Raw genomic sequence first — 17,890 nt, 5'->3', positions numbered from 1 at the left:
AGAGAAAATGATATACTCCGATCTGCATTTAGACTCTATAGTTTTCTCTGGGTGTGGATAGCATTTTCCATCAAGAGTCTTTTGGAATGGTCTTAGATCATTGCATTGCTCAGAAGAGCTAAGTCTATTAGAGTTGATTTTCGCACAGTGTTGCTGTTATTGTGTATAATGTTCTCCTGTTTCTGCCCACTTAACTCAGCACCAGTTCATGTAAGTCTTTGTTGTTCAGCCATTCCCCAACTGATGGGCATCCCCTCAATTTCCAATTCCCTGCCACCACAAAGAGAGCTGCTATAAATATTTTTGTACTTGTGGGTCCTTTTCTCTTTTTTATAAAAATGTAGAGTTTAAAGAAGATGACTGTGAGCCAGGAACTGAAAGGAAGAAAACAAAGTCAGCTTGTAAGCCAATAGGTAACTTGTGACCAAAATCTGGAATAAATGAAGAAATGGAAGGAAGGAAGTACACAGGAGAGGTTGGTGAGGGATCAGGCTGGAAAGGGATGTTCTGAAAGTGACAGGAACAGAAAGCATGTCAGCTTCTCTTGGCCCATCATTTCTGAGGGTATAAGAGTTCTGGAGATGGTGGCTATAACTGTCACTTTAAGGAAAATGGCAACTGTCTGATAAAATGGGAAGTACCATAGTATAGTGGGTAGGAAGCTGACCTTGGAATCAGGAGGATGTGAGCTGAAGTCCCATCTCTGACATGTACTGGCTTATGGGACACTAAGTCAGTAAACATTTATTAAACACCTATGTGCCAGGCCCTGTGCTAAGCACTGGGAAGATAAATATGGGGGGAAAAAGATAGTTTCTTCCCTCAAGAAGCTTGTAATCTAACGGATGGAGACAACACACAGAAGGAAGCTAAAAAGCTGTGTTGGGGGGGCGGTGTTGGAGAGATACCTGGATCAGGGGCATATGGGAGAAATTTAGAGTTGTGCAGCTGGATAGAAAATGAAATGTGGCTGGCCTGGGTGTCCTCCTTATGTGGAGGTTCTGGGAGGAGCTCCTAACTTTGCCCTCCAATCAGAGGGGCAGAGGGTACTGATGAGCTGTGAGGATGAAGGTTAGAAGCATGAAAAGTTCACACGTGTGCAGCCCTTCAAACACTGTCCAAACACTGTCTACTTTCTGCGGAGAACTCACAGATCTATATATCTGGCCCAAGTCTTTCTCTTTAACTCTCCAGACCATTATGACCAACTTACAGGCATCTCAAACTCTTGACCAAAATAGAAATAATTATCTTTTCCCCAAACCAGCGGTGGGGAACCTACAGCCTCGAGGTCACATGTGTCCCTCTAGGTCCTCGAGGTATTGTACTTGAGGACCTAGAGGGACACATGTGGCCTTGAGGCTGCAGGTTCCCCACCCCTGCCCCAAACCATCCCTTCTTAGTGATTTCTGTTCTGAACTTCACAATCTTTCATTCACCTAGGTTCAGAACCTAGGTGTCCTCCTTGACTCTTCACTCTCCCTCACTCCACCTAACCAACCAGTTGCTACATCTTGCAAATTGTACTTTTGAAGCATTTTTTTGATCTGTGTCTCTCTTCACTCATACAGCCACTCCTTGAGTTTAAACCTTTATCACTGCCTCTCAGACCTGACAACTTTCATACCCTTCAAAATGGTCTCCATGCCTAAAGTCCCTTCCCTCTTTAATCAGTCTACTTCACAGCTACCAAAGTGATTTATCTAAAGCACAGATCTATGTCACTCTCCTACTTAGAAATTCCGGTGGTTCCTTACTATCTATGATAAAATACAGACGTCTTTGTTATCACTGGTACTTCCTGTGCATGGCATTCCATCTCTCACCAATGCTACTTTGCCATTTTCTGTATGCCTTCAATCCTCACTGTTGCCTTAGAGGATCCGTAACCTTCTTCAGAGCTCACCTGAAGTCTTGAGCTGATACTGTAAGGCTACCTCCTATAGGAAGCCAGTTCTGATCCCCCCAATTACAAGTATCTTATCTCCAGATATTCTGTTTATTGTATATCTACATTTTTATGTCTATGTTGTGTCTCCCCTTCCCCCAATAGAATATAAATTCTTTGAAGGTGAAGATTCTTTAATTTTGGTCTTTATTCCCCAGTGCCAAACATAGCATGTGGGATGTAATAAGCACTTAATAGAAGCTTGTTGATTGAATGAATGAATTGGTTGAGGAATTGCTTGGATTGTTTAGTCTGAAGAAAACACTTAAGGGGAACATGATAGCTGTCTTAAAATATAAGAAGGGCTGTCACATGGGAGAGATGAAAGGGCCAAATGAATTGAGAACAATGGGTAGAAGTTGTCACAAGGCCAATGGAGGTTCTATATAAGCAAAGTCATGCTATCAATTAGAGCTGGAATGAGATTGCTAAGGAGGAAACATTTCACTGCACTGTCTGTTTTCCAGCAGGGGCAAACTGAACACTTGTTGCTAATAATGGAGAGGAGATCTTCCCTACCGCCCTGGACAAGTATTGGCTCTGTGCCTGACCCTGAGCTAGTCATTTAATCTCTCGGTGCCTCAGGCAATCCTGAAGGACACAAGTTGCCTTAAATAAGTTCCTGATATATTTTGCTCTAGGGAGAGTTTGCTCACAGAAGTTCCTTTTACAATAATAATAGTAATAATAAAAAATGAAAGCACAGGTTGGGACAAAAGCCATGAAGAATCAGAATGGCCTTTGAGGTTCCTTATTATTCTGAGATATTTATGATTGGGAATTTTTTCAGATCCTAATCCTGTTCTTCCATATTAGCTGTCCCTCCCACTTTTGCATTATCCTTATATTTGACAAGTATGCCATCTTTGCCTTCATTCAGGTCATTGATAAACATGTTTAACAGGAGAGGGTCAAGTACATATTCCACTGGGGACCTCATTCCAAATTGACATGGATACTTCTGTAATCCCCCTTTGGGGTTGGCCATTGTCCACTTCTCTAGATGCCTAACTGTACTATAATTTAGATAAGCAGTTGTCAGACCTTTTGGTCTCAGGACCCCTTCACACTCTTAAAAATTATTGAAGACCCCATCCCTTGCAAAAAGCTTTTGTTCATGTGGATTATATCTATCAATATACCATTACTAGAAATTAAAATATCTTAGTATTACTGTGAAAATAGTTTTGACTTTATAGACCTCCTGAAAGAGTCTTGGGTATTCCAGATCCTTGGTCTGTAGATTTCTCCAGTCAGAGGCATCAAACTTTTATGGTGGTTGCATAGCACCTAGCCAGTGCAGTGTAGTGGATAGAGCCCCATTCCTGGAATTGGGAAGATCTGAGTTCAGATGTGGCTTCAGATAATTTACTAGCTATATGACCATGAGCAAGGAAAGCACTTAACCTCTGCTGCCTCAGTTTCCTCATCTGTAAATTGAGGGGGGTAATGATAACATCTTGCCTCAGTTTCCTCATCTATAAAATGGGTATCATAATAGCTTCTATCTCCCAGGTTTGTTTTGAGGATCAAATGAGATGATATTTGTAAAACGCTTTTGCAGACCTTCAAAGTGCTATGTAAATGCTAGTTATTATTGCTTATAAATCATGCTGGACTGATTTAATCTGCCTCTGTGATAGTGATAAAACACACATATGAGAGGGAAGTAAAGCATTTACCATGTCTTGATTTTAGTTAGTCCTTGATTGGGTGTCCCATGTGTGATATTCTTGATTACAGGAACATAGATTTAGAGTTGAAAGGGACCTTTGAGCTCTTCTAGTTCAAATCCTAAATTAAGTGGGTTTTTTAAGACTATGGAATGCAGGATAATAAAAATTCAGAATGATCCTGAAAATTTTTTTTTAAATAATTTTACAAAATAAAGTGTAATGAGACACAAGTGATGATATACTTAACAACATTTAAAAAAGAATATATTAAATATGCACTGAATACATTTCCATCACACATGAATAAACAGCAGTACAAATAAAAGATGACTATAAATAAATATTCAGAAGAAAAGACCTTGCCAGGTCCCAGGTGATCACAAGCTAAATATCACAAACAGTGGAGTGATGTGCAAAGATTAGAAGCTAGTCCTTTTCCTGATGGATAAAATCAGTTACCATGGGACTTGTGGTTAGTTTATTTCAGCCTTCTTGTTTATTTCTCCAGTGCATTTGTGTCCTTCTTATATGTGCCAGCCCTGTAGATGTGGGCAAGTTATATAATCTATCAGTGTCCCATAGACCTCTCTCCCAGGCAGTAAGTTATAGACAGCTGCTGTGCATGAAGGTTGTTTGGGTGGGAAGAGAGAGGATTTTTTTCAAACCCGAATGAAATCATAGTTCTTTATACTCCCCTCATGAGGTCAAGGGACCCTGTGAGTCTATTGGACCTGGGTGCCTTACCCAAAAAAATATCTAAATTCTCTTCATCTAAACTCTCTTCATCAGGGAACTATCTTTTCTCTTTTTAAGTATCTCCAAGGGCATGAACTATAAAATATTCCCATTTCAGCATTTAACTGGGCTGAGAAGTAGTGTTCCTCTTAAACCAAACAAAGAAAGTACAAAGTAGAAATCCATCCTACTTTAACTGAAGCCCTCTCCCTCTGGTTCAGGTTCCATCAATATCTATTAACTCATTAATTCATGAAGCATTGGTAGCCATACTTTACCTTTTAAGATAACTGTATATTACAGTAAAATCTCAGTGAGTTAAGACTCCACCAATAAGAAATTCGTGGTCATTTGAACCAGTTCTACTTTTATAACCTCTCTGAAAAAAGGACTTGCCGAGAACATATTGTAAATAAGAAGCAGAGGGAATGTGGGGCACATATGGAATGGTCTATCAGTTAATCTAGATGCTTTGAAAATCTTAAAGCACTGCATAAAGTATAGCTGTTATTAATACCATCATCATTATTGGGCACTATGTGCTGTATCACAAAGTTTGAACTGCTCAGTATTTCTCTCACAAAGCCTTAATATATGTAAAAAAAAAAAACTCCCTTTAGAATTCTCTCCCCACCAGTCAGTGCTGAGTGCTTTAACTTTTGCTTCTGAGTTCCGTTTTCTGGCCCATTTTTGCCACCCTCTAGATCTTGTCTCTGTAGCTTAGTTAACGTGGTAACCAAACCAAATAGATTGTAGCACTGTAATAAGAGTCTGAAAATTTAGTACTTAGCGTAAGAATATATAAACCCTTGCATGGACAAGTATAGATACTTAAAAAGACAAAAAATTGCAAGGCAATTCCATGTAATACCAAATACCATGCCCGGTAGATAGTGTTGAAATTCCAATGTCCATAACGAAATGGCTTTTTTGCACTCCTAGCAAGAACTATTAGGGTTAGGGTTATAACCTATAAAGCTAAAAGTATGTTTTGTAGCTGCTGTTTTCATCATCACCATTATATCACCATTAATTTTTATTAAGTTGTCATTGGGTGGTGGTCACATTGTACCTTTTAAAATTTTGAACAATTCTGCTCGTGAAACTTATAACTGATTAAAAAAACATATTTGTACATATATTTATTTAAACATGCAATTTTCACAAAATAAAGGTAACAGATTTTTGATTTGAAATTCTCTGATATGGAATATTTAGTACTAAAATAGATAAAGATTTTCTTTCCCTTACACAATACTGACCTCTAGAGAAACTGTATTGCAAATTCTTTTCTTAGTAAATAAAACATGCTCTAACTGAAGTGCATATGTGCTTTTTTTTTTCTTTTCTAAAGGGATCTGGGGGGTTTTTGTTTTGTTTTTATTGTTATTACTGTTCTTCCCCCCTCCTCCCCCCCAAGATATAGTAACTGTAGGAGCAAATGTTTACTGTTAGGTTTTTGTTTTAAATTGTTTCATGTTTTGAATATGTTTCTATTTAATTCTTTTAATGTCTCTAAGTTTGGGAATTTGTTGCACAATCTCCACCTTTTCATCCAGGAATAACATGGAAAATGGATTTCTTCGTTCCATAGCCATAATTGTCACTTGATTGGGGTATTGGAGAACAATTTAATTAATATACCTAGTTGTAATTTTTTTTTTAATATTGTTATAGAGATAGAGAAGGCAAGCTTGGCTTAGGCCAGCAACCATTTAATTCATATTTGATATTGGGACAAACTAAGTCACTCATAGATCATTGAACAGTTAAAAGAGGGTTTGCTTAATTGTAGCATAGAAAGAAATATTCAATGAGGATATATTAGGATTTAATTGGGGTAGTTCCCCACTACAACCACCCATACACACACTTACCTCTTTATGGAAATGTGTCTGGTTAGCAGGGTGGTGGCTAGTCATATATTGAGACATCTGCCAAGTATTAAAATACTTGGGTCTTTTTTATTACCTTACATAACCAGCAAGTCATGTTAGTATGGCCATAGGAATTTCAGGGGGCAATTAGGGATAGCTTTGTTGTCTTTTAGGGAAAACTAGCGTAACCCTTGTTTGGGGTGGTTATGGGGAGGGGGAGATACCTTGGTAGATATTGGTTCTATTACAGCCCTCAAACAAAGACTTCTTCTATAGATCCATGGTCAAAGATCTAGGTTTATATGGTTTTTATGTTTATTTCCAAAAAGGAAAAACAAAAACAATCTCATCCAGGTAACTCTTTGATTATGTTGATATATTTAAAGCCAAGTAGAGAATTGTGCTGCTTAGCCACAAATTGTGCTGTAGGAATGCCACTTTTGCCCTAATTAGATGTATTTCAGAGGGAAAAAAACATATGAGCACACATAAATAAACACACATACATGCATATACATATACGCTATGTACATGTTTATATGTATACACTCATGATTCAAATTATCTTTTGAGGGGAAAACAGTTTCACATGTGCATTTTAAAAGTTACCTTTTGACACTCCTTGGGAGTGGGAGAGAACATTTTCTGAAATTATAGAAATTCAGACATATATTCTGAAGTTTTAGAATAGTTTAGCTACAATAGCAAAATATAAATCAAGAATAAAGAGAAATAGCAATTTTGTAAATTAGTCATATGCAATTGTTTTTGCTTATTTTAATTAAATGTCATTGCAGAGGATTCTTTTCTGGGAGGGGATGGTTTTTTAATCATTTAGAGATGTTTGTGACACTAAAGAATAACTTCTAGTTTCAAAGACCTGGACATCTTCCAAAGTTGGTAATGGATGATAAATTTCCTTTATAGCTTGGGCAATGGTGGATGGTGGATCCAATGTGAAAGCTCGTACTTCCTACAATGAGAAGACACCAAGGATCATCGTGTCTCGCTCCCATTCAGGAACAGTTAAACAAGTGGCTCTTCAGACGTTTGGGAATCAGACTACAATCATACCTGCAGGTGGTGCAGGTATGTTATTATTGCCTACCTTATCTGCGATCTGACTCAGTTACACATACTTAGGGCTTTATCTCGGTCAGAAGGATCCTCAAAGGTCGTTTAGTCCAATGCACATATGAGGGAGAATCCCCTCTCCAGGAGCCTGGAAATGGTCATCCAGCCTTGGCTTGAAGACTTGTAGTGAGGAGAAGTAAGCTACCATCTGTCACTTTGAAGTGTTTCTAATTGTTAGGAAGGTTTTCCTTTCACTGAGCCAAAATCTGATACTTTGCCAGTTTGAAATATGGAAGTGAGTTTATGCGTGGGTCTTGTTTGCCCAGTTAGGTTGGAGCTCCTTGGGGCCAAAAACTTCATCTAAATTTTTTTTTTCTATATCCTCATAGCACCTTGCATATAGTAGGTGGTTCAAGAATATTTATATCTGCTTTTTAAAATTTTTGCTATATCTTTAAGGGGAGTTCACTGTACCCAAGGAACGATGATTTTTGTTCATAAAATAAAGAGGTTGGATTAAATGTTCTGTAATGATAACTTGAAGCCATTAAGGAAGGTTACTTTTTAACATATTAATATGCAGTAGTGTTTACGAAACAAAAACATTGCAGATGTAGTCAAATCTTGAACCAGGAGAGCAGCAGTCTTTCTCTTGTATCTGGGAAGTGGGGAGAGTATTAAAGGTGAATGTTCTGCTGTCCTTTTTAAAATGATCAGTGCAACAAGATCCCAATTAATGCAAATAACGAATCCCCTGAAGTGATTGAAAGTTGCTCAGATTTCCACTTCATATTTCCTTTGGGTTTGAACCAGTTATCGTTTTGTAAATAATTATGACTTTGAATGGTGTGAATTTAAATATATATGGCCACTTTAGGAATTCTTTATTTGCACTAATAGGGACTTAGCTGTGCTTTTAATTTTTTTTCCCATATCCTTAAGTGAGGATAGGAGAATGGAGAAGAGGATATAGAAAGAAAGTATGGTTTAATTCTTGAATCATGGGTATACTTGTTTTTCCACTTTAGACTTGGTTTCTTAAATATGTGCAGTAATGCTTGTTTAGAGATTAGACTTCAAATATATTGGTGTAGTGCTAACAGTCTAAAATGAAAAGTTTCTTAGGTAAATGATTCAACTTGGTTTATTGGAAAGACAATGAAATTTGGAATCAGAGGACCTGAATTTTGATTGGCTTTGATACGACCTATAAGAATATAGGGCTAAAAATTTCATTTCTCCTATTCTATCAGTTTCTTCATCTACAAAATGAGATGGAGATTTTCAATTTTCAGTTGTTGTTCAGTCGTTTTTCAGTCATATCCAACTCTTTGTGACCCCATTTGGGGTTTTCTTAGAGATATTGGAATAGTGTGCCATTTCCTTCTCCAATTCATTTTACAGATGAAGAAACTGAGGCAAACAGAGTTAAGTGATTTGTCCAGAGTCACCCAGCTAATTAAGGGTCTGAGGCCAGATTTGAACTCAGGAAGATGAGTCTTCCTTACTCTAGACTCAACACTCTATCTACTGCCCCACCTAGGAATTTTAATTGGAGGATCACTGGTATCCCATATAGCTCTAAATCTAAATATTTACAAAGCACTTTACTGAACCTCTTTTGATCATCACATCAATCTTGTGAGGTTATGTTCTTTTTTGAGGATAGGGAAACTGAGGCACAGAAGTTATGTGATATGCACTTAAGTTACAGACCTATTATGTGGCAGAGTTCAGATTCTCTGACAAGGCCTAAGGGGAGAGAAGGATTGGGATAAGCACTATGGAGTGTAGGAAAGCTAATCAGTTAGTGATAAATAAAAGAATTACTTATCAGCAGTGAGGAACTACTTGAGGTTGGTTACAAAGCATACCTCTGTAACTGAGAGACTTTCATGACTTGCAGAAGCAAGAGAAGGTAAATATCCAGCACTGGGCATTAGCAAGACGCAGGAAGAAAGAGAGGAGAGTGGTGGATTCTTGGAAGTTAATGGGTGGGTTGTTGAAATGAGTAGCCCTCCTTGGGGTCCAAGCTCAGTAAAAAAAAGTAGAGGTAAAAACAAGGATTATAAATTAGGAGAATCGGGGGTGGGGGGTCATGATGCAGTTAAAAAAATTTTTTTTTCAACTATAGCTTTCAAGTAAAATTTTCCGAAGTTTCTGAGTGAAAAAAGTGGTTTAGTAATTTACTTAGTCTTTATGTCCATGTGAACATACCATTCTGTTGAAAATAACTGCAAGGGAAAAAAAAAAAACTTTAAATCAGAACTACAGGAGTCTAATCATAATTTAAACTCTAAACATCACTAAGCATAATTATCAGTATTTAAAGTGATATTAATAATTAATAATATAATAATAATCCTATTATTTAGGTCGAGTGTCGAGTACACACTTTCAAAATACAAGCCACTTATAGTAAACAGTAACCTAAACTCTGCATGTTTTACTCTTTAGGTTACAAAGTTTTATCCCTCTTGGATGTGCCTGATGAGAACCAAGAAAAAGCTGATATCTATATCCACGTGACATATATTAAAAAATGGGATATTTGTGCTGGCAATGCCCTCCTCAAAGCTCTTGGGGGTCATATGACCACCTTGAGCGGTGAAGAGATAAGTTACACTGGCTCCGATGGCAATGAAGGGGGACTCCTAGCTAGCATCAACATGAACCATCAGGCCCTGGTCAAAAAACTCCCAGAACTTGAGAAGACATCCCACAAATGAGCAGAAGGTCTACAAGGATATGCTTCTTCTTCCCAGAGCTGAGAAGGGTCGGTCTGAAGGGCCCTGGGCTGCAGGCAGTCTGTGGAAGACTATGCATGAGGCCATCCAGTCTTCTTGAGATGATGGAAAAGCAACAGGGACTCCTCCCACTCCCTACTCCCTTCCCTTTAAGATGCAAGATTGAGGAAGATGGGTCGCTTTTTATCTCACTCGCCATCTTTATTTTGGAGACTGTTTTCATACAGTTGTCATACTTAAGGTGCATATATGTAGATAGATTGTGGGTTGAAATCTAGATCTTAACAGACCATATTTGAGTGACTTCACAACAGCATCGTTAAACTTATAGTACTTTTCATAAAGAGTCAAGCAGAACCAAGGATTAATTTTGAAAGCTCACTTGGCATTACTTTATAATATACCTTGCTGAAAATGAGGTCCCATCAAGGATTTCTCCCCAGTTCCTTTTGGATGGAAAGCACAAGGAGCCAAAACACCCATCTATATGCAAGAAATAAATAACTGTATTTGTCTGTGATAGAAGAACATTTCTGACTGATTAAAAATAACAGAACAGTTTGATTTTGTTTTTTCCAGAACTTTTAAAAGTTAGTCATCCAGCTCGTAGAAAATATTGAATTTTTGATGATTTGTAAATCATGGTAACTATTATTTCTGTGTGTTTTAAAAGAAAATTGTGTTTCTTGACATAGCTTTAACGTCTTGCCGTTGATTTTCACTTTCCCTGTGAAAGATGCATGACTCACTGGGTGCTCCCCCAACCCCCTTCCCCGTCCTAATTATTGATTCTTCTACTTGTAAGTTTTATTCTGGAGTTTCAAAATTGGCCTTAGGGATTTCACTATACATTTTCATGATCTATTTTTAATGAAAAGATGGTTGGGGGAATTAGGGACAGAAAGATGGATCACAAAAATAAAAAGGAATTGTTAGTAATTGAAAATTGACGTTTGGTAGTACCAGAATTGAGCTAGTCTTTACTCCCCCTCCCAAAAAAATATTCAAATTAACTGTGATTTAAAAAAGGAGTTTTATCGAGTTTTCATTTAAGAGATCTGATCTTTATAGTAAGTTCGTCCAGAAGGAGTTATTGCTGCTCTCACTGTCTGTTCAAGAACTTTTCCCCACACCACAAGTGGCTTTGGGGGCATCGCATAAATCCACTGCAGGGTAAAACACTGAGGCTTAGAGTTCATTCTGATGAGAGTTTTCTTCTGATTACACTTCAGAATCTAGTTCAAACAGGAAGAATGAAACATTTGCCTTGTGTCCTGTTTTGTTTTGGCTCTAACTAAGGCTTGTCTCTGAGCTTTCATCCAGAGGTCTGATTTCTCTCTGGGTGATGCTTTTGATTACATACCTGGACACTTCAAGGACACCGACCAATACCATTCTTTTTTATCCCTTTTGTGTTCCATTGTCCTATGGAACAATGACAAAGAAGAATGGATTCTATTGACAGAGAGAGGTAGGACTAAATTTAAACCCTTTAACCTTAATTTTTTATGGTTTTCTTTTAGTAACATGACTTAATATTTCTGTACCGTAGGTAATAACATTTAACTTTACTGTGGAGGTCCAGCCTTCTAGACTTCATAATCTGGTAAAGGAGGCTTATTTAATGTGATTCAGATCATGTTGAGGTCACCATTTCTAGACCCTTCCTCAAGGAAGATGAAACATGGCTACACAAACACCTCGGGTGTGGCTAAAGGCTGCTGATACTACTTCAGCAACCAGAGGACTAACATTATGTCTTAGCTTGCTTAAAAATGGCATGCACATGATGTGAAGATCTATGAGAATTCTATGGTCAAGAGAAAACTGGACTCACCATAGTAATGAAAGATCACGCTTGTCATCCATCCACTTACTTTTACCTAGTTCTCAGTGCTGACAGTGAAGCTGGCAAGATGGTAGGCCTAGACTGAGTGGAAGTATGTGGTTATGAACAAAGATTCCCTTTGGTTTATCCTTATGAAATAGGTTGTTTCTGTACCCATGGCCTTTGTTGAGTGATGCATATTTTTTTTTGGCCATTCTAATGGTTAGGATATTTGTTATTTATACAGTTAGCTAGGAATTCTGTGTACAGTGTTGAAAGTTTCAAAATTCTTAGCTATTTGGTTAACATTGTGGTTAAAAAGGACCTCTTATTGGCATTGTAAAAAGGGCAAGGGAGGTAGATCATTGCTAACTCAACTTGAATCCTCTAGCAGTGTATATGTAAGTAGCATTTATTTTAATTCAGCCACTTTTTATTAAGGGTCTACTTTGTGCAAACCACTGTTGAGTGTTGAGAGGGACACAAAGATATGTGAGGCATAGTCTTAACCAGCACATTTTTTAGCTGGTATTCACCAGTAAGTATATACCAGCAAACATTTGATTTGTACCAGCAGAGTTGGTGAGTCACATATTTGCTAGTGTGGTCCTCTGTACTAAGAAATGTGTTAGGAGGACAAATGTCACTGTCAGCCTATCCTGACCACATGTGGCATATGACTTTAGGTTTGAAAATCCAATTCAGCAAGGACAAGGTCCCTCCCTTGACCTTGGTAAAAAATTTCTCTTTTGCACTTCTCCATGACCACCAAGCGCATTGAGCAGTAAACAGGCATTAATTGGTAGTCACATATACCTTCATTGATATGACAGTGAATTGTGTATTTGCTATTTGTGTTTCAGGTTGGAATTGTGCTTTTCTCCCAGTATTGCATACTTAATTATGAGCCTTAAAATAATGTTTTTCTCATCTTCTCCTAAGATAATTTAAAATAAATTATTTTGAAATGGTCAAAGCTGCTAATTTTTGTTAATTTTTTTTATTCCTTTAGAGTATTGGCAAATATGTTTTAGGGAAAAGAAGTGTTTGTCTTAACTATAAATGTCCCCATTTTATGGAAATTGGGAGGATGGATACTTGAAAGAGGTGGAGAAACTGAATTAGATTTATTTTTTATCTGTAGTAGAAGATTTTTCCTATCTAGTAGAATAAACCTTCAAAATATAATTTGCTGTTTGATTTTGATAGTTAGGACTTTGTGAGGTGTCTGTGTGGGTACAAAAATTAAGATACTGGCTAGCAATTAAATATATTATTTCTATAATTTGTTTGGCACAGTTGAATGAGACTTGCACAGCTGATTTCTTTTGGAAGTGCTTATGTAGCATATTAATTATTTTAAAAGGTTTCTATTCATCTCCAAAAGCTAGTATGCATTGTTTCCTAGTATGAAAAATGGTTTTAAGACTTGTTACATGATTTGAGATAGTATTTTTACTTTAATAAGGAAACCTATTTTCCTTTCCCTCCCTTCCCTTTCAATAAGCATCACATTAAAGGAGCTTAAAATATATGGAAGCACAAAATATAATTTCCTTATATTATGGAAGTGATGAAATTATTTCAAAAACACATTCATGCCTGATTTGGGGCAAGAGGAAGAAGTTGGTACAGTCTCATTTTGGCATACCCAGCCATTATCTTTTCATTCTTTTATTTTAAGAGAAATTGTTACAAGATATTTGGTGTTTTGGGGTTTTTTTTTACGAAATTTTAAGGTATTAATGACAACTGCTCTGTTTGTTTATTCCAAACAGTCACTGTGGAACACTATGTCAAGTGCCGTGAATCTCAACATGACCTGAATTTCAGTACCACTGACACATCTGTCCCTTTCCCCATTGTGTATCTTCTCCCTTAATTTTCTGTCCTCTCTCTGCTACCCTTCCCTTTCCATCATTTCCCCCTACCTCTCTTGCTGTCCTTATGTATTATCTCATTCTTTAATATTTTTCTCTCCTTTATCCATTTATTGCTTCCAAAATTTGGAGCAATGTGAGAAGGCTGGACTAGACTATTGGATCTTTCTGGTCTTTCTAGCTCTAAGTCAAATTTCTAATAGGGATGGATGGGGATTTGTTAAATAAACTACAGGGAGAAGAAAATCAAACCTGCCCTGAAAATCCCCAAATTAAATGTGTTTTCACCAGATTCTCTTTAGAAATTAAAGAGAAAAGTAAAACTTCAAATCTAAACTTTGTAATTGCCAGATTTAACTTGATATTTTTATCTCCTGAAAATATTTCTTCCTCTTTCACCTAGAAGTCAACTACAAATGTAAGAGAACATAAAGCCAGAGAGATAAAGCCTTTGGGGAAACATGGCTTTGATAGAGCCATTTCCGTATATGTGTCCAGTTTTAGAACATAGTGGGTCATCACCATATCTGTGGTCTTTCTGTGTGTATGATTGTGCCATGAATGTTTCTTTTATTTTAAAAATTGTACATTTCTTGAATGAATGACTGTAAGTTGTGGTAACAAAATGATGTGGAGACACTCTCTCTCTCTCTCTCTTTGATTAATATTGTTCCAAAATGTCTACATGTTTACCCGCATGCACATGCACCCCCTTTGATTCAAATTGTTCCAGAATGTCGACATATCTTTCTGTATTTGAAAAAAATGAGGGATAGGGATGAAGAAATGGAACAGTGGCAAAAGGAAGCTTTAGAGAAAGGAAGATCCACCATAAAGAGGAAGACCTTTGTGTGTAGGGTAGAGAGTGGGGATATGGGAGGTGATATAAGGAAAAAACACCTTCCTTAACAGTGAGTATCAAGGAGGGTTGAAGACACACATAATCTCACAGCAGAGTTAATTTTCTCTTAGAGCCTTCCTGTTTCTTCCAAGCTAGTAACTACACCATAGGATAAATAAGTGCTAATTGGAAAAAGCTGGAGAAGAGGAGGACCCCATCAGCTTCCTTCCTTCTTCCCTTCCTTTCCTTCCTGGGGCCCACTATTCTTGTATTGCCCATAAGATTAATTAATACAGGGAATTTCAAGTAAAGTTGAAATGAGGAGGATGCAATGAAAAACTAGTAAAAGAGTTAGGAAGTAAACACGTTTTGGGTGTTTGGTGTTGGGTATTAGGTAAGCCCATTTGTTTTGAGTTTTGAGACAGACCTGCAGTCTGAAAAATTACTTTAATGTATATCTGATAACAAATTTTGGGTCTTCCTATTTATTTAGCTTAGCAAATCTGTGCCTTACCGCTATTAGGGCATTGTGTGTTTATGGAGGGACAAAACTTTCTAGTGGGATGGGGAAAATAGGTACTTCAAGGAAAAAATGAATTATTTCAGTATTTTTAATGTTAATTCTGGGAGAAAATTCATTAGGTGAATGAAGGACAATATTTTTGCAGACTTTGCAAGCATAGTACACTTTTATATGAAGCTGGTATCAATGTTTATAGCTCTGAAATAGTACTTCATCTTTTGATTTTTAATTTAGCTTTATTATAGCATTGTAAGCCTATGGAAGGTAGGATACATTTTAAGATTTGATGTTTTAAACAGCCTAATTTTTAAATTAATTACTTTAGTATGGAATTAAACGTATTGCCCTACTTCACCTAGAATCAATAGTTACTATAAATTAGCTGTTCCTTTTCAATGCTGTGATAAATTAGCTCCATATGTATGTATCATATTGGACTTATATTAATGTTAAAAGTTACTTATGTCTATGGGTTTATCCAGTTTTGATTATTTGTAAATAATTTCACTGAGGGAATGGGAAGAATTGAATTTTGTGCTTTCAAAAAAAAAGTATGTTTTGGTTTTAGGGGGTGATAGTGTGTGAAGGTTTTTCTTTTAGAAAAAAGAAAAAAAAAACTGGTCAAACCTGGCAGGTATATGCATTTCTAATTTGCCACTGGTGAAGGTTTATGAATATTAAAACAGTTGACAGGAAAGCTTTTTAGAAGTTGGGTGGTGAATTAATCATGTGTGGGAAAATGAGATTTATAAGTAGTTTTCCATTTGGGATGAAAATTAGAAATGCAAGCCAAGTTGGCTTCATGTCTTGTTAGAAGAAAAAGGTGATGAATTACATTAAAACAACTCATTCTATATTGTGTGCTTAGAAAGGGTTTCCCAAAGTATTTGTACTGTAAACGTCATCTGTGTAACTTGGCAAAGCAGAAATGGGTGTTCATTTAGTAGTGTTTTCCATTAAAGTTCTGTGTGTGGTTTGTATGTTTTGCACACGGTAAATTTTCCGTCAGAAGAGAAATGCTCAACATATGTCTTGATATTAAGGGAGTTGGTAGAGAGGGCAGGAATGAAGTCCACCTGGCTGTAGCTCCATCAATCATTAGGAGGACCAATTAAATCATATAAAAAAAGTTGACGACTACTCTATACCAGCATCATGTAGTCTTTCCAGCCAGTCCTGAATGAAGGATGGAAAGGATGAGGCAGCTTATTTTGTCTAGTTGTTATCTACCATTGACAACAAGGAAGAGTAGAAGGCTTCAGTTTCCAAGTCTCTTGAGAGCCTCTCTCCTAGTCTGCTGTTATAGGAAATGATATTTCTTGTATCCATTGGGTAGCCTTCTTTAGTTACCAGCTATATCCTCAGAAGACTTAGTCCATACACAAACATCTGTACATCAGCATTTTATCTTTTTTAGCCTTCCTCTCTAGTTTTCCTGTTTCCTTTGCAGTCATGTTCTTTCTTCAACTTTTCAGAAGAGTGTTTATATAGTCGGCTAAAAATATAGTCCACAAAAAGAGTCTGCTAACCCTTGTAGACCAACTTATTCATCTTGCCTAGTGGAAAAGATAAATAAATGAAGATATGAGAGTGTGGCAATGGAGGTCATGATATGCTAATTTCAGAAACTCTGGATATTCAGTTACCTCTATTGGTGACACATCCATCATGAGGTTTCAATGCTATAATTAGCCATTAGTGTTTCTTATACTTTAACTTACTTTGTAGAGATACTTGACCACCTAAAAAATTTACAAATCATGTTCCACAGTTTCTCTAAGTCCTATGTGTTGATGACTTTGTGTCTTGTTAAAATCAGTCTCAGGGGTTTTTTTCCTAAGAAAATTTAAGGAAATTGCCCTTCTCCCACTCTGTTCTTTCTGAGTATTGCTCAGTAACCAGTGAGTGCTAGTAAATTTGAGAGTGTCTCATTTGAAATGATCTGTTGTCTGGCCCCAGCAATTTGTACATGACCTGCCTCTGTGGCTGATACTTTGCCAAACTAAATCTTAATTCTCAAAATAAACTACAGTGACATCTGAAGACTAAAATGTGGCAAGCTGATTTTGTGAAGGAAATTGGGAATGATTGGATGGTGGGAAAGGGGAAAAAAGTGCGAAGAGAAATGTGAGATGTTTGAGTTAAGGAATGGTAAGTTAGGAGAAAAAAAAGAATGGCATGGGGGTGGAGAAAATCCAGACTACAGAAATGGTGGTGGTGAATTAGTGAAAATGTCATTTAATTACTGGAGGAAGATATTTACAAATCAGAACTAAATAATTTCATTTCCCATCAGATGCTATACTTTGTTTCAATTTGGTACTCTCTGGTGGTTCCCCTGCCCCCTTTCAGCTTCTTTTGTGTTATCTTCTCATTAGATTATCTTTTCTTTATCTCATTTGTATCCCCAGTGCTTAGCACAGTGCCTGGCACATAGTAGATGCTAAAATGTTTATTGACTGAGGATGAGGGGGAAGAGGTTAAAGGGAGGAGGAAGAAGATAGGAAATAACAAATGAAAAATGATTGGAAGAGATAATCGAAAGGGAACCTAGGCTGAAGGGCCTGGGAACAGTCAAGTAGTCAAGACACCCAAGGAAGCAGAATAAAGAAAAATCAAGTGGGTTACTCTTAAGTTCAGCATCAATACTTTTATGAGCTCCCTAGAGTAGGGGAGTATCAAGTTGCCTAAGGATGGTGTAATCCAGCCCAGGTTGGAAATGGAGCAGGTGAGACCCCACGCTGATCACTAGTAGAATGGG

The 17,890-nt window shown here is 37.1% G+C and overlaps 1 protein-coding gene across 1 annotated transcript in view; it reads left to right on the top strand.

The window, feature by feature from the left end:
• The window catches only part of LOC114054059 (inositol monophosphatase 3), a 56,147-nt gene extending 43,286 nt beyond the window's left edge, over positions 1-12,861 (top strand). The window contains exons 4-5 of the mRNA XM_027877127.1: positions 7,164-7,325; positions 9,768-12,861. Coding sequence (XP_027732928.1) covers positions 7,164-7,325; positions 9,768-10,039 — 434 coding nt within the window. The 3' untranslated portion in view covers positions 10,040-12,861. The remainder of the gene's footprint in view (positions 1-7,163; positions 7,326-9,767) is intronic.
• The last annotated feature ends 5,029 nt before the right edge of the window (positions 12,862-17,890 follow it).

This window comes from Vombatus ursinus, unplaced genomic scaffold, assembly GCF_900497805.2.
Source record: "Vombatus ursinus unplaced genomic scaffold, bare-nosed wombat genome assembly UNPS02014812.1, whole genome shotgun sequence".
In the NCBI taxonomy this organism is placed as follows: domain Eukaryota; kingdom Metazoa; phylum Chordata; class Mammalia; order Diprotodontia; family Vombatidae; genus Vombatus; species Vombatus ursinus.
This window is presented reverse-complemented; position numbering and strand designations above follow the sequence as displayed.